The following is a 21,218-nucleotide window of genomic DNA, read 5'->3' on the forward strand; positions in this document are numbered from 1 at the left end:
TGCTAATGATGGTGGATAAAGGCAGGCTGACTTGAGGTTGAAGCATGATCTGGCCACTTAGAGGCCCCCTGATCCTGGGCTAAATACATGAATCATCCTAAGGCTCAGCTTCATTCTCTGTAAAATGGGAATAAGTGTTTACTTATCATACCGCTTGTGACAGTTGAAATTAAAAATGATGGCAGTGGTGCTGGTGATCTGTGTCGACAATGCTCGATCCTTCACCCCGAAGGCAGAGAGCCTTGTAACGCTCACTTGGCAAGACGGGCCCCAACTTCAGTGCCTGTGATGGCAAAACTGGATCTTAACTCATGTGAGGCTCTTGTAGACTTTGTTCATCCCACTTGAGAGATTAGGCATTTATCCCTATAGAATTATTAGTGTGCTTGCTTCAGGAGTGCCACTCCAGACATTGCTGGAGGTATTATAGAATCTATAGTATATGCATTGTATGGCTTTTCTCGAATCCGTGAGCTCCAAACATCTGGCCTCAAGAGTTTCTGATAAGTGTTTGTGGAATTGTAATAGCAAATTTATATGTGTGGTTGCCAGATTTAGCTACACGATTTCATTCAGGATGTTCAGTTACATTTGAATTGCAGATATGCAATGGCAGTTTTTTTTTTTTTTTTGAGTACAAGTATGTCCCATGCAATATTTGATAGTAGTTATGCTATAGTCATTTATCTGAAATGTAAATTTCTTTAGATATTCCGTATTTTATCAGGCAACCATATTTATCTGGCAGTGTGCCTGACATTGTTCTAAGTACTTCACATGTATTTACTCGTTTAATTCTCATGAAGATCCTACATGGTGGTGTTATTATCCCCATTTTACAGATGGGGAAACAAAGATACAGAGAGGCTAAGAACCTACCTAAGGTTACATAGTTTTTTCATGACGTCATTAGCATTCAAACCCAGGTGGTCTGGCTCCCAGTCTGAGATGAGGCTATATTGCATGAAAGGGGCTTATTTGGCACAGTTCCTGGCACAGAAGAAACGCTCAATATTAGTGATTTAATTGTTACCACCACCCTCTCCCTTGAGCCCTGATTGCACTTAAAAAGTCAGGCTGGTACATGGGGCAGTGTCTACACCTCCACGACATAACCACCAGCTGGAGACTGCATGACAGTTGACCTTCTATGCAAAGACCTGAGGGAATACATAGCCTGGCCCTTCACAGATTTCCTTCATCATCGTATTTCTTTTATTAAAACAAGACTCTGGGTTTTCTCCACGGAGCTGAGGAGGGGGAAAGAAGGCGTTTTGGTGTCTTGACAACTGTGGTCCCTTGCAATTTGAAGTCACAGTTTCCCTGCAGAAAGTGCAGCCCTGTGCCCAGCTGTGAGATATGGATGATGAATGGAGAAGCTGAAGCTAGAGTTTTTTTCCACTTAGTGGGCTCACTTCCAAATTCAGGGTGAGTGATGTATTCCCCTACTTTATATCAGGGCTGAGGTCAGAGCTGATCTTGCAGTTTAGGTACCTGCTAGAATACTGAGAAGATGGAGAGGATTCATTTGACGGTTGGGGGCAGGGGGAAGTTTGGGAAGGTGGCCAGAAAACAATATGCTTGTGTGAATAAAAATGTGTGTGAGGGGTCCTCTGTGTGACTCTCAGTACTGTGTGGGACTGAAACTCGTATGATCCAGGTCCCGGAGGTGTCACATAGCAGATTTGTTCTGTGGCTGAAGAGCCAGAATAACTACGAATAGAAACTAAAATGAAGATTTTACTTGTCCTAGCATATTTGCATATTAAATATTAATAAAATAGTTGTGGAAAGTAAAATTATAATTGGAGGTAACCTAATTAATTTTGAAAGAAGAAAATATTAAGACAATTTAAAATTTATGAAACTTAGATTCTAAACTATTTTTTTTTTGCCTTTTCTCCCCATTTTTCCATGGGAAAGGGTTGAGAATGATGGGATTTTTGAAGTTCTGTCACGATTAGGATATTTGTAAAAGCTGTTTGAAATTTTCATAGAAAGTCTAGACTAGAGAATTATATAGCTTTACTTTTAAACCTAGAGGAACCACACATACAGCCAAACCGTAATATGCCTATCTAAATTTATGCAGATTATACTTTTTTGGCAAGTCATTCATATTTAGCTGAAAACTCATTGGCTTTTCATTGCTTCAAACAGAAATGTATTCTGGCATTAATTAAAGTATGAAAATCACCCAGGATGTCATCTTTCCAATGTCATTAAAATATTGGCTGCCTTTTGAAAAAAATCATTTGGTGCATAGCTTTATGCTGGAGTGGTAGCCAGCGTTTGGAAAAGAGTTGGAGTTCAATATTAGGGATTTTGGGACCTTTCTCATTTTGTGTATCAAAGACTTTTTTTTAAAAGCTCATGGATACATATTTAAATATGCACAAACTTCTCACCGATTGACTCTCTTCCATATGCAATCAAGTGTGGGCTTCAGAATGAGGAAAAAATGGCAGATCAGTCTATTGTGTCTTTCTGTTAACCTACACAGATACCCACTTCTGCCCCTAGACCTGGGCAAGAGGTGCCCCTGCCCTGGACCCCTCATTTAGAATGTTCCACTTTGCCCCACTCTGGCCATGCTTCTCTCCTTGTCAAGGAGTCTGTGGGGTCAGGGCAGCAGCCCTTTCTTTCTACTAGCCAGAGTTCCCTGCTTGATAGCCCCAAGCTTCCTTTCAGGGCCTGTGTGGGTCTCTTCCAGAGGTGGATTTCTCTGGAGAGCTGCACTGAATGTCAAGGGGCTCAAGAATGCATACCTGGCCCTCCAGGTCTTTATGAAGGGATATTGTCAATAGATCTTCTCAGTATTTAGACATGACATGTGGTCTTTGGTTTCAGTTAGCCTTCATTGTGGAACAAACCACCTCAAACCTTAAAGGCTCGAAACAAGAGTGTTATTTCTTATGATGCCTTGGATGTGGTAGGGCTTCCTCTGCTGAGAATGCCTAGGCTCATTCATAGAGCTTCCTTCAGCTGCAGGGTCACCTGGCCTGAAAGGCCCGTGATAGTCTTAGCCACATGTCTGGCACTTGATGGTGGCTTGGTTCTTCCTCATCTGGCTTCACCTCTTCCAGGAGGCTTCTTCAAAGGGCCGTCTCAGGGCTCCGTTCGAAGGGGGTTAACATGGAATGCCTCTTAAAGGCCTAGCTTTGAAACTCATAAAGAGTTTACTCTGTTGTTCAAAGCAAGTCATAAGGCCAGCCCAGATACAGGGCCATGGGAAAGAGATCCTGGTGGGAAGAGTGGCAAAGTCACCTTGCAGAAGGATGAGATGGAAGGAAATACAAACAACTTACCGAGCCATCCATATGTATTCCTGTCCCAGGTCCCACCGATTCTGCGGTGCCGCAAAAAACCAGTAACAATAATACCACCAAACTTTTAACTACTCAGCCTGTATGTAATAGTTTAATATAGTGAAGTTGGTTCAGGGAGTCATTTGAGGGGAAATGTAAAAGCCAAGGCTTGGAAACTGGTTGATATGAAATCGTTGTTTAATTTGGAAGAGACCAGCACACAATGTTCAGTGCTTGCCATTAATCCTGTCGTTTTCTTTTTAAATAGCTGCTTCCATCTTGAGTAAAGTAAATCTATCTGTGGACCCATGTGATAATTTCTTCCGGTTCGCTTGTGATGGCTGGATAAACAGTAATCCAATTCCTGAAGATATGCCAAGCTATGGGATTTATCCTTGGCTGAGACGTAATGTTGACCTCAAGTTGAAGGGTAAGTTTCTGCTGGGTTTTGGTGGTGTACTTTTACAGAGAGCAGTATTTGACCAGAAAATACAGTTTTGGATTTGAAGCATGGCTACTCACTTTTTAACTATATTAAATTCATTTCCAAGATTTTTTATTTTTATTTTTTTTTGTCTTTTTGTCTTTCCAAGATTTTTTAAAATGAAAGATTGAAAGGAAAGTTCTGGAATTTCAGTCTTCCAGATCTCAATGCAACCTAGCAAAGCTCATTATGTTTGCCTTTGATAATAGTATGTTCTGCTGCCGAAGGATAAACAGCATTTGATTGTGATTGGGAGCAAAGGAATACTTAATGAAAAATGATGTTATATCAATATACTTATTTGTCTGTCGTGTTCAGAGCAAACTTCATCACTTGTTGATTGTGTCCAGGATTTTCATGGTTTATAAAATGTGTTTAATACTTCATTGTCTTTTGACATCGCTTTTGAGAACTCTGGATGACCTTGTGTTTGTCATATTGTTCCTGTTAACTTCTCAATTGGCTCTGGGGAGACTGTCCTTTCTCCCATGGCCTCTCTAGCAACGACCAGCTCACACACACGTACTCACATCTGTGTGCATGCACACACGTGTTTCAGAAGTTGGAAATGTCTTTGCTAGAGGATCTTCTGCTCCCAGTTGATCTAATTTTTATGCTGAGCTGTTGGAGAAAAGCACTTCAGGATGGAAGTAGGGAGATTTCAAGGCCCGGTAAGGTAATTGTTTTTGAGAAGGCAAAATAGCCTTTTTTTTTTTTTTCCTCTTTCTGATAACTGTGAGTTATGGCATATAACTTGGATTGAGTAACACACCTACAGAGAATTTCTGAGAATCATCATTTTTCTTTCTTTTCATATCCTTTTCCCCAAAACGTTAAGAATTTTAAATTCATTAATTTTAATGAAAATTAACTCTGCATCAGTTTATATATACATTATAACATCTGAAACCATTGGTAAAATAATTAGATACCTATTGTCAATTGTAAGGAAAAATGTGTTTAAATTTCACATTTAGGTATAAATTATATGGGTTTATATTTTCTACTAAAAGGCTAAAACTTTGCAAGAATGTCAGAGTTTTCCCATAACCCAACAGGTGAGATTCCTGTACTAAGGAACTGTAAATAGGACCTCGTAAATTTACTGAGACTTACCTCTCTGTAGGATAGTCACTCATGTCAATCTCTTACTTACCATTCTTGTGTATTTCTTCTTTCCCTTCTCTGGCTTCTTTTCTTCCTAGACAGAGAGAGGTGTGCTTGTGTGCACACACACAAACATACACAGTCACACAAGTAGCATTATCATGGAAGGATAAGAGAAAGTCAAGATTTCCAGATAGCTGGTCCTTTTTATATTAGTTATAGCCCAAATATTTATATCTTCAGGGCATGGAACAGTTAAAATACTTTAAAGAACTTTCTGGGAATGTTTCAATGTAAAAACTAAAATCAGGAGTTCCTTGGTGGCACAGTGGGTTAGATTTCACAATTAGGTATAAATTGTTGCTGCCGTGCCACGGGTTGGATCTTGGGCCCAGGAATTTCCATATGCCATGGGCGTGGCCAAAAACAAAACAAAACAAAATAAAATATGAAAGCAAAAACCTAAAATCAGGTTTGGTGGGTTTTGAGGAGGATACTTCCTGTATATGGCTTAAAATTCATAGAAATGAGAATAAATTGTTGAGGGCAGCACAGGCTTTTTTTGGGGGGGGGGTTGTTTTGTTTTGTTTTGCCTTTGCTTGCTACTTTTAAAAAATGAGAACTTTTATTTCCAGGCTCAGTTATGAAACTTAAAATGAGCACAAATATCATGCAAAAAGTAAGAAGAAAGTTGTGCATAAATCCACCTCTAGAAAAAAGTGCTCAAAAAGCATTTCAGTATATATCTTTCCAGGTTTTTTTCCGTGCGTGAATACATAACACATAATCTCATATGCACACCCACATATTTAAAAGATCAGCTGATATTATGCGTGCTGCTCTGTCACCTATTTTAACAAATGATGTATTCCTCACACACATGGATTATGTCAGTAGATAGCTTTCCTTATTATAAATAATGCTATAATAAATGTCCACATTTATACATCTTTATGGCCTTATCTCAATGTATCCTTAGGATAAATTTCCAGAAATGAAATTGTTGTGTTGAAAGAGTATTCGTGGTTTCATTTTTGTTGCATATAGTAGAATCGCCCTTTAGAAAGTTATTTCTGGGTCTTTGCATGTTTTCTTGCAGTTACTTTATCAACTGTGTTTTGTGGTATAAAGTAGGGGTTGGCAGACTGGACCGTGGGTCACATCTGGCCCACTCCCTGTTTTTGTAAATGAAGTTTTATTGAAAGACAGCCACACCCATTCCTTTTTGAATTATCAGTGGCTGCTTTTGCACCACAGCAGAAGAGTTGAGTTGTTACTACCGAGACCATATGAGACCATATGGCCCGCAAAACCTAAAATATTTACTCTCTGACCTTCATGGATAAAGTTTGCAAACTCTTGATGCCTGTTGTAAAACTTTGGTATATCTATATTGGATGTGATTAGAACTGTGTTATTAATTGATAACTTTTTGGTGACTTCTTTGGGATTTTTAGATAGGTAATCATAAAATTAAGAAATCATCATGATTTTTGTTTCTCCCTTTCCTTTTCGTATATTTTCTAGAGCCTCGGAACAGCGCTGCATAGTAGCAGTGATAGATAATACCTTTTTCTTATTCCTAGCTTGGGTGGTAATATCTCTGGTGTTTTCTCCCCGATAGATTTTTTTTTCTTTGTTTCTAATGTTTTTTATTAGAAAACTGTCATTCCTAGTTTGCAACAAGATACTGCTCAAGAAAAATGTCTCTTTGCTATTTATCAAGAGTCTCACGTGGAGTATCTCTTTTAACTTTTCTCAGTTTTCTAGGCTGAATTAACCTTATCACCATGAAATAAAACCTCCTTATGAATGATTTATTATTTTTTTAAGACATGGGTAGAATTGAATATCTAGTATTTTGTTTCTTCCATTTGTGTCTATATTTAAGATTCATAGTGGTCCATGGATTTTTGTGTGCTCGGTTTGTCAGATTCTGTTAGCAAGATTGTGCTGGCCTTGTGCAACAAAATGGGAGGTGTCCCGTATATTTCTGTGCTCGGGGAAAGACAGAAGCAAATAAATCTCAAGTTATTCTGTGACAAGCACTGTAAAGGATGAATTAAAAAATCAGTCATGGGGCTCTTGTTTCAAGTGCCAAGAAGGAGAGCAAATGGTGGAGTAGGGCCTCTTTTTAAATTAGTATCATCTTGTACCAGATGTATGTGTTTGAAATATAAAAGATGTTTTCTTAAACCTTAAAATTTTGAGGTTATCTAGACTTAGAGAAAAGTTGAAAGAATACCACAGGAACTCCCATCCATGTATCCTTTACCCAGATTCCCTGATTGCTACTGTTTTGCTGCATTTGCTTTATCATATTATTCTTTCATTCTATCCATAAATGTATAGATAGTTATTCTGTCTATATTTGTACATTTATACATATAAAGTAATGTATAAATGTATAATAAGTGGATAGATGATATGGATACACAGATTATAGATACCTATTTTTCTGACTTCTGCAAGCATGTTGCAGGTAGCTATTCTTAAAGTGGATAAATAGGACTTTTCAAGTATCAGATGCACTGACCATCTTATTTTCTTAAAAACGTTAGACTTTTATTTATCTTGTATGTAACTTGTGTATCTTGAGATGTGATCCCAGGAACCAGACGTGAGGGACCGGGAAGCGTTAAAGATGAAAGGGAGGAAAAGCCAATGTAGGAATTAAACACTAGATCTTTAAATTCTCTCTCTGTCTCTTAATTCTATATCTATCTGTGTTTCTGTGCATCTCTCAGTCTGTGTACGTATCCATTTAACCATCAGGTAATGCAAACTTATTGTAGACCAACTATAAATGTCTCACAAGAAGAAACATACTTCAGACCCCACTACCTAGTGATAACTTTTTAAATGCAAATATACATATACAACTATATACATATATCAAAAGGGATCATATATTTATTTTTATGATCTGTTCTTTTTACTTGATACGTCATCTTTTCAGGTCAATAAAAAGAGGTCTATACCATCATTTGCCAGACTGCTTTGTATGGATACACTACAATTTATTTTTTATTTATTTTTTGTCTTTTTTGCCATTTCTTGGGCCGCTCCCGCGGCATATGGGAGGTTCCCAGGCTAGGGGTCCAGTCGGAGCTGTAGCTGCCCGCCTACGCCTGAGCCACAGCAACACGGGATCCGAGCCGCGTCGGCGGCCTGCACCACAGCTCACGGCAACGCTGGATCCTTAACCCACTGAGCAGGGGCAGGGACCGAACCCGCAACCTCATGGTTCCTAGTCGGATTCATTAACCACTGCGCCACGACGGGAACTCCTGGATACACTACAATTTGTTTAGTCAATTCATGTGCTGCGACTTAAGTTGTATCCAGAGTTTTTCCTCACTGTAGGCTACTCAGACCTGAGTTTTGATTCGAATCCTGGTTCCTTTTTATTTCTCCCTTGTGTTGCTTTTGGTCAGTTACTTAACTCTCCTAGTTGAGCTTTCTTAGCTTGCAAATGGAGACAAGAATACCCATTTCATAGCACTTGTGGGTACTGAAGATGACCAGTATACATTACCCAGTCCAGTTGCCAGCATACAGCAGGCTCTTGATGAATATTTGTCCTTTGCGCCTCCATTTTGTCTCAAAGATTGTTCTAAGGCTCATGAAGTAGTGTCTATCAAATGCTCTAAGTTTTATTCTGTTCTTATCCTTTGTAAATAGCATGTGCTTTCAAAAATATTGAATACTGTCTAGATATTTTTCCTCGCCCTTGAGAAAAAGAGAGAACATCCAAAAATAAAACCCAATATGACCAATCAAAAGAATATCGTTTTCTTAGGCTGATAGAGAACACACAGATTCGGCTGTCCAATTTGTGAAATAAAATGGATTTGACAGACCTGGCTGATGACAAATTGCCCTCGATTGAAGTCAGCATCCTGGCTTCGTGATTTTTTTTTTTTCTTTAAATGGCATGTAAGACTCAGATTTCTACTTGGGAAATAAAATTATTTCTTGTTCTCTCCAAGAATTAGAATTTTATTTTAAAGGCTGAATATAGTCATGTGTTTGAATGTCTTAAAATTTCCTTCCTCCCAAACCTCCCAAATTTGTCTTCATGTGACCATGAAGATGACACAGCATGCATTGTTTATGAACGAACAGATGAAAATTTTGCAAATGAGCACTTAGGAAACATGAGGCAATGAGTGAGATAGAACACTCGTGTCAAACAGAAGACCGATGACTCAGGGGAGGGCCGGCTCATCCCTGTTTTGGAATAGCAATCTTAGCCAATATTTTATAAAGAAATGCAGTATATTATTATGTTCAAGCGCAGACAGCACCAGTGGAACAATAAGATGAAGTAGGGTCTGTGCATTAATGAGCAGAGAAATATGATTCATAGATTGGTTATTTATTTGTAAATTCCTGCTGGCTGAGATTCAAATGATTCTCGTAATGAAATAACCACCCCCCCATAAGCTTGTTTTTCCTATCGGTGATCCTAGCCAGACCGTCTTTTGCCAAAAATAAAAAGCTGCAAGCCTCAGTGCAGCTCCTGTCAAGTCATTTGCCAGTTAGAGAGTTTAGATTTTTGAAGACATAGTGAACTATGTCGTTTTCCTCAGATGGCGAACACAGTATAATGATGTACCAGATTGAGCCATGACATCATCAAGTTCTTTGGAACAAATGAGGTCAGACTAGGAAAAAACCCCCCAAAACAAAATGGGGACATGGCAGGGAAGCACTAAGGAGCAGCCAGCCAGCACGGCGCACTTTTTATTCCTGGGGAGAACTCAGCCTCTGTAAGTCCCAGCAAATCTGCTGTAGGGACTGAGCGCGCCCACTCAAGAGTAGGTTCCTCTTTTTCTGACCGTTCTGGCTCTTATTTATGTGGCCACACAGGAAGCAACAAAATTGTCAAGTTCTGCACATGTCATCATCAGTCCCACATGCACAGAGGGGTGCCATGTCAAGACTGGGGCCTGGATTGAAGGCTTTTAGAATGGGAAATGGAATGATGTTACCTGAAAAAGTTTGTGTGGTGTTGTTGGGATCCTCATCTGTCCTAATCGCAGGACCCTGTGTGAGCGTGGGCAGGATGGGAGTGTGCGTGGAGTGTGAGAAAGGGGAAAGACGTTGTCAGATTTTTGAAAGTTTAGCAATTTCCTCTTAGGAGACGTTCACTTCAAAAACAGAAATGAATTTATTCCTGAAGGCTCTGTGAAAAATAGGCGTTGAGCTCTAGGATATGACTTCTTTCTAAATGGCTTAAGGAAGTATAGAGGCCTTGAGAATGGCCACCATGTGTAAAAGTTGGTGTTCTGGGAGATCTGAATCAGGATTTTAGATTTTCTTCTTATGTATCCATTTCGACCCCCAGTGCATGTATATCCTTGTCTTACTTTTTGACTCCTGTCTTTTCCAGACTTTTTAAAATCTATTCTTTCCCCCATGTCTTTAATGTAGCTTTTCTTTTGTAGCAGTTAGTATTACAAATAAGTTGGGTATACTTGATAAGAACTAGACCTGTTCATTACATTCAGTCTGAGTTGTATGCTGTTTATTTTATTTTTTATTGACGTATAGTTGATTTACAGTATTTCTTCAGTTTCTGCTATACGGCAAAGTGACCCAGTCACACACAGTTCCCTGTGCTGTACAGTAGGGCCCCATTGCCCATCCATTCCAAATATAACACTTTGCATCCCAAAACCCTGAACTGCCCATCCATCCCACTCCTTCCCCCTCCCACCCTGGGAACCACAAGTCTGCTCTCCTTGGCTGTGATCTGTTTCTGTTTCATAGGTAGGATCATCTGTGTCATATTAGATTCCACAAATAAGTGATAGTATATGGTATTTGCCTTTTTCTTGTTGGCTAACGTCACTTAGTATCACAATCTCTAGTTCCATCCATGTTGCTGCAAATGGTATCAGTTTATCTTTTTTATGGCTGAATAGTATTCCGTTGTATATATGTACCATATCTTCTTAATCCAGTCATCTATTGATGGACATTTAGGTTGTTTCCATGTCTTAGCTATTGTGAATATCACTGTGATGAACATAGGGATGCACATATCTTTTTCAAGGAAAGTTTTGTCTGGATATATGCCCAGGATTGGGATTGCTGGATCATATGGCAACTCTATTTTCAGTTTTTTAACAAACCTCCATTCTGTTCTCCATAGTGGTTGTACCAGTTTACATTCCCACCAATAGTGCAGGAGGGTTCCCTTTTCTCCACACCCTCTCCAGCATTTGTTATTTGTTGACTTCTTAATGATGGCCATTCTGACTGGTGGAGGTGGTACCTCATTGTAGTTTTGATTTGCATTTCTTTAATAATTAGTGATGTGGAGCATATTTTCATGTGCCTGTTGGCCATCCCTATTGTCTATTTAGATATTCTACCAATTTTTCAGTTGGGTGTTTTTTGTTTGTTTGTTTGCCGTTGTTGAGTTGTATGTGTTGTTTGTGTATTTTGGAGATTAGGCACTTGTCTGTCGCATTGTTTGCAAAGGTTTTTCTCCCATGTATGTTGTTTGATTTGAGGCAGATATGCTCACTTCAAATAGATGGAAATACACAACATTTTGATTACATCAATTAATCTGGGATCACAGAGCTATTTACTGAGATTTTACTTTTTTCCTAACACTAATTGCTTTTAGTCACAAATAACAGAAACACCAACTCAAATTGGCTTAAACATTAAAGACAGTTTGTTGGCTCATGTAACCAAAATATCTAGTACTCATGTGGTCTTCAGGTAAGGGTTGATCCAGCGGTTGAACCATGCCATTAAGGATCACATTTCTTTCTTTTTCTCTACTCTGACATCTACTGTCTCATGCTTTCTAAGTCTGCTTGTTCATAAGATTGTTGGCAATAGAAATAAGAATTTAGACTTCCTCATTTACATCCAGCAAGAGGCATTGTGTTAGGCATAGAAGAATGTAGAAGGCAGTGCAGTCCCTGAGACTACCATAGGGAAGTTAAAAATCTGCACATCACAAAATATTTCCATAGGTATTATAATCAGGACTCTAGAGCTGTACTGTTCTATGTGATAGCCACTAGCCACATGTAGCTCTCAAGCACTTTTGAAATATGGCTAGCTGAAATTGAGATGTGCTTTTAGTATAAAATAGACACCAAATTTCAGAAATTTCATTTAGAAAACATAGAATATAATGAATTGATGATTTATTTCATCAATTATATATTGAAATGATATCTTAAGATACATTGGGTTAAATGAAACATAATATTAAACATAATCTCACTTGTTTTGTTTTACCTATTCAGATATAACCACAAGGAGTTGTTCCCCCTGTGGCTCAATGGTAATGAACCCAACTAGTATCCATGAAGGTTCAATCCCTGGCCTTGCTCAGTGGGTTCAGAATCTGGCAATGCCATGAGCTGTGGTGTAGGTCACAGATGCGGCTGGGATCTGGTGTGGCTGTGGCTGTGGCTGTGGCTGGCAGCTGTAGCTCTGATTTGACCCCTAGCCTGGAAACTTACATATACTGCAGGTGCAGCTATAAAAAGCAAAAAACCAAACCAAACCAAAACAAATCCCCCAAACCCAAACAAATATAACTAAAGAAGGCAAGTAACAATTATGTATTTGGCTCAAATAATATTTCTGTCAGACCATGCTGCTCTAGAGAACTGAATAGTCTGTTAGAAAGGTGAACTGTCTGTGAATAAATTCAAATTTATTTCAGAGTTCCCGTCGTGACGCAGCGGAAATGAACCCGACTAGGAACCATGAGGATGTGGGTTCTATCCCTGGCCTCACTCAGTGGATTAAGGATCGGGCATTGCCGTGAGCTGTGGTGTAGGTTGCAGACGTGGCTCGGATCCCGAGTGGCTGTGGCTGTGGTGTAGGCCGGCAGCTGTAGCTCCAATTTGACCCCTGGCCTGGGAACCTCCATATGCTGTGGGTGCAGCCCTAAAAAGCAAACAAACAAACAAACAAACAAATTTATTTCACTGATAGAGAAGGGTCAGAGAACACCTTTTATTTATTTATTTATTTTCTTTTTGCGGCTGCACCCATGGCATGTGGAAGTTCCTGGGCCAGGGATGGAATCTGTGCAGGCCAGGGATCAAACTCATGCGGCCACAGAGAACACCAGGTCCTTAACCTGCTGTGCCACAGTGGGAACTCCCAGAGAACACCTTTATTAATCATAGTTTTTCCATGTCGAGTCCCTCTCTATACTGTTACCTCATTAGTGTTCTCTGTGGTACCTAGAACCATCTGAAATTACCTTGTTTGTATAATTGCTTACTTTTTTCTCTCCTCTATGCTTGCCGTTTCCCCTTCACCCCCCAGATGGTAAATTTCTTGAGAGCCAGAATCTTGTCCATTTTGGGCTTCACTGTAACCCAGCATAGTGTGTGGCACATAGTTGTTGCTCAGTAAATACTTGAAGAAAGAGAAAGATCATGCCCTCTGTGAGTGGCTGGGTGCAGCGTGGTGGTAGCTTGCTGACTGGGGTGACTTTTTCCTCTTCTCTTTCTCCCCTCCACCTGTGCCTGCAGCCCTGCATGCTGCCCCAGAAGAGCCCTGAGTTGCAACCAGAGCTTGTCCCCTGCCAGGAGAGGAAGGGTAATTGCCAGTTCTTCATTTGTGTTCTAAGCCTCAGGAAGGCAGGACATGGGAGTGAACAGTGAGACAGGCTGGAGCCCTTCCCAGGGCTCCAAGGCTCCCTGGCGCTGATCTTATGGAAGATATAACAAGGAAAGTAAGAACTCACAGAACAGCGTTCAAATTTAGGGTCTGAAAAGAAACTGGGATTTTGCCACTTATAGGCTATATGACCACAGGCAAACCACTTCCTTCTGAGCCTCAGTTTCTTACCAGGCAGTACTGTTGGATGAATTCAATTAGATGCATCAAAAGTCTTCTTACAGGGTTTGAAAAGTGGCCTCTGTTATTGTTCATTTCATGAGGTTTAAATCAACATTTTGAAAGCACTTGGCACATAGTAGATGATTAAGAAATGTTAGTTTCCTAGTCAAATAAAATTAGAACTTTAATAGATAGGAAAACTTTAACAACATTTTTTAAGTAAAATATAATGATCTGGTTTTTTCCAAAAGGCTTGTCCTGCCTTTAGATGAGGCAGCTGATCATGAAAGAAGCTAGCCCGGTGGTGAAAACTCTAGCTTAGGATACTTGTGTGTACTCCCAGCTTTTGTTGCCCAACCTTGGTCATGACCTGAGACCCTGGAAGGTCTTGATAATCTAATAGGTCAGACAACACACTCATTGGCCTGTGTGAGGCTTTTTTTGGCTCTGCCCATGGTGTGTGGACATTCACAGGCCAGAGATCGAACCCGTGCCACAGCAACAGCCTGAGCTGCTGCAGTGACAATGCCGGATCCTTAACCCACTGTGCTACCAGGGAACCTCAAGTCTGTGAGTTTTAATCTCTCCTACAAGTAAAGAGAGAAGAGGAAACAGGAATTGGTAAAAATAAGAAAAAGTGCCACTTTAGGCTGCTCCAGATCCTCTTTAGATACCACAGTTTTGTTTTGTCCTTGTTTGTTTACAGCAATTTCCTTTTTCTTTTCCTCATCCCCAGGGGATCTTTAACTTGGACCCCTGTCCCCTCAAGAGCACTGTTGACAGAATGCAGGGAGTTGAATAGGAGAAAAAATAAACATTTTCACTAACCTCTGATGGAACATGAGCATTTTCTTTAATTATGAAAGTAGCCTGTAGACTCTGGTATTATTAGCTCTGACCTTGTTACCAGTGGGGAATCATCATTTAAAAAAAATCTTAATATAGATGTTGAGGGTATCTTGAAATGTCTGCATACATCACCACTTCAAAATCATAGCAGTGGCTGGACTCGATGCTATAGATCGTACTTAATGAGTTAATGAAGTAGTGCATATATCACATTGTCAAAGAGTAACACAACTGCTTCGTTAACTGTGTTTTTAAATAACTGATTTCCATTGTAAACCTACATTTCTTAGGTTCTTAGAGACATTATTTGAGAATGGCCCATAGCTTTTAAGAGCCTGCCCAGGGGAGGTATGGCACAAAAAAGATTAACAACCCCTGCCTGGAGTTCCCGTCGTGGCGCAGTGGTTAACGAATCCGACTAGGAACCATGAGGTTGCGGGTTCGGTCCCTGCCCTTGCTCAGTGGGTTAATGATCCGGCGTTGCAGAGAGCTGTGGTGTATGTAGGTCGCAGATGCGGCTCGGATTCCGCATTGCTGTGGCTCTGGCGTAGGCTGGCAGCTACAGCTCCGATTGGACCCCTAGCCTGGGAACCTCCATATGCCGCGGGAGCGACCCAAGAAATGGCAAAAAGACAAAAAAAAAAAAAAAAAAGAGCCCCTGCCTGTGTAAAGATTGTTCAGGCAGGCCTCAAGAAGGCATAGTTTTTTTGGTTTAGTTTTGGCCGCACTTGCGGCATATGGAAGTTCCCAGGCCAGGGATCGAATCTGAGCTGCAGCTGCAACCTATGTCATAGCTGCAGCAATGCTGGATCCTTAACCCACTTTGCCACAGTGGGAACTCCCAAGAAGGCATAGTTTTATTTCACTTCAGCCCTTCAATCCTAATTCAGACGTTTTGAGTAGAGATAGCTGGGGTCCATTCATACCCAAATCTTTCAACACTCCACTGCCTAGAATCCCTGGGTAACGAGCACATGACCAACAAGTAACAGGTATTTGTAAAGATATTAGATGAAAGCAGATAAATGTGTTTAGAGATTTGTGCCAGTGCCGAGCCTTGAACTATTTAAGTGCAAGCTCTATGGGATTACCCATGCCACAGGATAGATATATTTATAGATGAAATTACTGTCTCTTGCCACATGCCTATTGTGAAGGCAGAGTGAAAGGCCCAACTAGAAAGGATACAGCTTTTGCCATGGTGTAGTTAAAAATACTTATAAACAGTGCAAATGATTGAAAATAGTAATACACAGAGTTGTGTCTTCATTCGTAAGTACATAGGTGGTATATGGCAGAGCTCACTTGTCTGATCTTGAAGACAGGGATTCTTGTTTAAACTTAGAAGGGCAGGGGGTTGAAGGGGGCTGTCAGTCTGGAGGTGCTGGAGTGAAGTTCTGAGGAGAAGACCAAATTAGTTTTCCTGGGCTCTGTGTTGGAAGGAAGGAAGGAGCGGGGCTGTTTGAGAGATGACAGGAGTGAGATGGGCAGATGAAGGATGTCAGAATCCACTTGTGAGATTTTTGACTTGCGGCAAGGAATGCTGAGGTTTCTGAGAAGTGGAGCGACAGCCTGGAAATGCTGTGCCTGGGACTCTGGACTGAAAAAAAAAAAAAAAAAAAAGGAGAGGAACACAGACGTGGGGGCATTTTTGTTGCATAAATATTGCAACACATTATGAAAAGTTTCCTGCTAGTTAGCTTGAATGTTGTAAGAAGATAGAAACATTTTACTTTAGAAGATTGTCGACTAAATTTAGGACCTTTTGACTAAATATAAGGTTTTTGGCACAGCTCATGACACAGGATGCTCCTATCCTGAGAAAGACATATATACATCTATGACACTTCTCAACCTGCCCACACCCAGGCCCGATTTTGCATGGTTGGTATGTATAATGTATTTTACTTTGTACTTTTTCAGAAGGGTTGTGTATTTTTGAAAAGCCACTTCCTGAAAGAGGATGACTAGCAAGGGAAGAAAAATCCTAGCTGGCTTTGGTGGTAACAGTTTGGAGGCATACCCCTGTGAACTTTGGTGGTAACAATTTGGCGGAGAACTCCAGGTCTCCTCCACGTGTTCCAGAAGCTGGCATAATAGTGGAGTGGAGGATAGAGGATTTTTTTTTGCAGGAACTTGCAGGGTCATCCAGCAGAAGCAGATGACTCACATTTCCTGGGCCTTGAAACCATAGAGAAACAGCACAATCACTTACCTTGACCGTACTCCTAAGTGGTTAGACTCAGGCACCAGAAAAATTTAAAAGTTGGCTGCACACAGATGTATGGTCAAATGTACTAGGAAATTTCCTCCTCTCATTTCCAAACTCCCTGGTGAGATGGCTTTAGCTGGGCCCTCACCTTCAATTCTGAGAACTTGCAACTTGAAGGTGTGAATGGGTTGAGTAACTTTACAGTGTGGAAAAAGAAAAAAATCCCCATTTCTCCTCTGATTTACTATAATGGGGGTATTTTTACTTATTACTGTGAGGTAAGCCTTTAACAGATTCAAAAAAAAAAATCATAAGAGTACATCACAGAGTAAAGGGCCTAACAGTCTGAACACTTAATAGAAATGATCTTATTTAATAATACCTGTGTTACCATTTATTGAACTCTCTAAACTGAACTCCCAGCAAGCCTAGGAGATGGAAGGTTTATCTGCATTTTGCAAATGAGGAAACAGAAGCAGTACAGTAACCAGTGCAAGATCACACAGCTCATACTCGATGGAGCTAGGATTAGAATTCAGATGGCTTGATTGTTAGCACCTAGTAAAAGCCCTGAAAATCAGGAAGGTGGTATTTTCCCATTTTACAGCTGGGAACGTTGAGTCTTGGCGAGGTTAAGCAGTTCACTCATATTCACACAGCTAGTGACCTATAAAGGCGTCTTCCAGAGCAGTGATGTTCGAAAGAAATGTAATGTGAGTCACAAATGCAACTCACATGTGATTTTACATTTTCTACTAGCTACGTTAAAGTAAAAAGGAAACAGGTGAAATTTTGTATTTTACCTAACCTAATATATCCAAAATATTGTTATCTCATGGGCTCAATCTAAAAAATGTATTTATGAGACAGTTTACATTCTTCCTTGCCTCCAGGTCCTTGAAATCCACTATGTATCTTATGCTTGGAGCACATCTCCATGTGGACCAGCCATATTTCAGGTGCTCAATAGCCCCTGGTGTCTCCCCGCTTCTCTGTGGGACAGGGCAGTTCTAGATCAGTGTTTCTCAACCCCGGCTGCACACTGAAATCACTGGGGAGCTTGCAAGACCAAGGTGCCTGGGCCCCATCCTCAGGGGTCCTAATATAATTGGTCTGGGCTTCGGGATTTTTAACCACCCCTCCTGCTGCAGGCAGTTCTGATGTGTGGCCAAGAAGCTGCTCAAGGTTGGAGACCTGGATGTGAAACCCAGGAGTAGAAAACTGTGGCCACCATCCCCTGGAGAAGGTTCTGTGAGTTTTCTGAAATGAGAATCATTCAAAATGACCTCTCTAGCAGTCAGCTTTGGTCCTTGACATTAAAGAATGTGGGCCAGTGCCCTAACTAATTTCTTCATTTTTTTTTTGTCTTTTTTTTTTGCCATTTCTTGGGCCGCTCCTGCAGCATATGGAGGTTCCCAGGCTAGGGGTCTAATCGGAGCTGTAGCCGCCGGCCTACACCAGAGCCACAGCAACGCAGGATCCGAGCCACGTCTGCAACCTACACCATAGCTCATGGCAATGCCAGATGCTTAACCCACTGAGCAAGGCCAGGGATCGAACCCGCAACCTCATGGTTCCTAGTCGGATTCATTAACCACTGAGCCACGACGGGAACTCCTAATTTCTTAATTTCTCTCAATTTACATTTCCTAATATTTCAACCAAGTCCTGGGATAACATAAGAAGAGAGGTTTCTCTTTTCCTTTTCCCCCTCCTTGAGCTGCACACTGGTCCAGAGACACCCCAGTGCAAGTAAATGAAGGTGTAAAGATTCTGTTATCTTAATTGAGGTCAAAGGTGTTGGTGTCATTCTGGAACCTCTGAGCTGTGGAGGAGAGGAAGTTGGGGTTTGAAAGCTACGGATCGTTGCCAGAACGGAACATGTCTCGTGGGGACAGCGTGGGAAGTGCTGGGTGAGGAAAGGAGGCAGTTGTGGCTCCGGCTGAGGTCTGAAAGCTGCACAGCCCACGGTGTGGCAGGACGCCCACGGAGCTGTGCTTGCCAGAGGCCTTCAGCCTGCCTCCCCGCTCAGCCAAACTTGTCTTTTTTGCCCCGGAGACCTGGATGTGAAACCCAATATTCAGGAATTAAAATGTCTCATCTCACCCGGAGGTTCAGTTGTCCTTAAAATGCTTTTGGCATCATTTGGAATAATTTCTTCTATTGCCTTCTTTTATTTGAATCCAAACACAGCTTGAATGTTCTGGACACATTTATTATTTCCCAGAATGAAAAATAACTGCATCTTCTGTCGTGGTAATGTTATAGTGACATGCAGTTTTGTTGGTTATATTTATTTGACTTAAGATTAAGCAGGAGAACACATGCTGCTGGGTCTTTCATAGCCTCCACAAAATTAATACCATGTTTCATCGAATCAAAAAAGATTGTCAAGTATAAGGTGCAGCATTATTTCATGCGAAGTAAGTAAGACTAAGCTATTCCTCAAGTGGTTTCTTATCATTTGGGATTTTTATTTTATGTCCATTGAAATTTCTTTTAGACTTAGACATTAGTTTTTATCACATATTAGTCTTTTGCATTAATTAAGAAGGAAAATGCAAGCAGAGGAGATGGATTAAGATATTCCTAAAATGTCCTCACAGTCTTTTTGATTTCGTATCATCAGTACTTTTGTTTTCTCACAAAATATTGTCCTCTTTCCATCGATAACAGCAGCGATTGATCATTCTCTAAAATGTGCTACCAATCATCTCAGGGATTTTCCTCCAAGGCTATCCTTTTGGATATGCAGCATGTTTTAATTTCATTGCCAAGTGGTAGTGAAGTCTCTCTGAAGGTATGTCATGTGACAGTTTCCTAGCCATGCACCCAGCTAACTCAAATTGTTGATAAGAACCGCTAGCTCAAGGTCATGCATTGGCAGGCAATGGCATCTGTGACATGACTGTGCCTGGCTGACAGTTTTAAGATAGATTCCAATTTCAGAAATGTTAAGATGTGTAAAGAATGTGCTGCTTAGGAGTTGCCGTCGTGGCTCGGTGGAAACGAATCTGACCGGTATCCATGAGGACGCAGGTCCGATCCCTGGCCTCGCTCAGTGGGTTAAGGATCTGGTGTTGCTGTGAGCTGTGGTTGTAGGTCACAGACCCGGCTCGGATCTGTTGTTGCTGCGGCTGTGGTGTGGGCTGGCGGCTCAAGCTCTGATTCGACCCCTAGCCTGGGAATCTCCGTATGCTGCGGGTGCAGCCCTAAAAAGACAAAAAACGAAAACAAAAAGAATGCGCTGCTTATATTTCATGAAATAGGGTACGTAAATTGTATTTCTAGTAATCAATGTTCCCCAACTGCTTGTCACAGCCACAGTGTTTATGTACTTTGAACAGTTTCTACACGATCTGTGTGATGTTCCCTCCTCACACCTAGGCTTCATGTACAGGACAAGGTGTATAAGCAATGCCCCCCCTGCCTCTTCCTGCTGCTCCAGTTGGCAGCTACACAGCTGTACTTTGATACTGTTCTTCTCAACCTTGAATGTGTACATAGATCACCTGAGACTCTTATTAAAGTGCAGAGTTTGTCCTTCTGAGAAGGGACCTGAGAGTCTGCATTTCTGGCAAGTTCTCAGGTGAAACGTGTACTGCTCTTCCAGGGACCATACATTGAGCAGCCAGACTTTGTCACCTCTAAGGACATGACATGTCATTAAAAAAAATTCAGTATATCTCCAGGGTGCATGGGTGGTTTGCCACGGTTCGTATTATTGTTTTGATGAAAACCTACATATTGCAAATGCCATTGTGTTGGGTAAGAAGAAAGATTTCTTACGGTGAAAAGAAAACAAGAATTTTATGTGTCCTTCCTGATGGTACAGGGAGTGGCATTCCTTCCCTTTGTTTTCTGCAAGATTTGTTCATTATGTTTTCCCTTGCCTTCTTCCTCCAAAAAACTTGGGCAACTTGAATTTATCAGGAAATCTCCATGTATTGGCAGATTAATAACCTACCCATTAATACCATATTAGTTCATCGTGATTAATAGCATCTCTGTGAATACTTAATGAATTAGTAATGACGGACTATGTGCTTTCAAGTGTCAAGAGAATATTTCATGTAAAAAGGCACTACCCATAACAGGAAAATTAATTATAGGCTGGCTGGATAATAGCTTGTCACAAACTAGATAAGTTTGTTTGGAAAGCCTCACTGGTGTTGATATTGGCACAGTGAGAGATCCTTTTTAAAACATGCATGGAACCTTTTAATTTTTCACACGAGGGGGGCATTTTATTTTCAACAACAGTTAAGAGAGGTGTGGGAACTTACATTGATGAGAGAGAAACACACACCCTCACGGATAGGTGCTACTTCCACTTTTGCCTGTGCCACTAAGCAGACTTTCTAGAGTTGGGTTTTAGATTGAGTTCCAGACCGAGCTACTTCTCCTACCTGCTGTC

At 40.8% G+C, this 21,218-nt stretch overlaps 1 protein-coding gene across 1 annotated transcript in view; it reads left to right on the top strand.

Annotated features, from left to right (window-relative positions):
• The window catches only part of PHEX (phosphate regulating endopeptidase X-linked), a 226,183-nt gene that overhangs the window by 10,432 nt on the left and 194,533 nt on the right, over positions 1-21,218 (top strand). Inside the window, exon 3 of the mRNA XM_047765574.1 lies at positions 3,577-3,738. Within this exon, the coding sequence (XP_047621530.1) occupies positions 3,577-3,738 (162 nt within the window). The remainder of the gene's footprint in view (positions 1-3,576; positions 3,739-21,218) is intronic.

The sequence above is a fragment of the Phacochoerus africanus genome, chromosome X (assembly GCF_016906955.1).
Source record: "Phacochoerus africanus isolate WHEZ1 chromosome X, ROS_Pafr_v1, whole genome shotgun sequence".
NCBI lineage: Eukaryota > Metazoa > Chordata > Mammalia > Artiodactyla > Suidae > Phacochoerus > Phacochoerus africanus.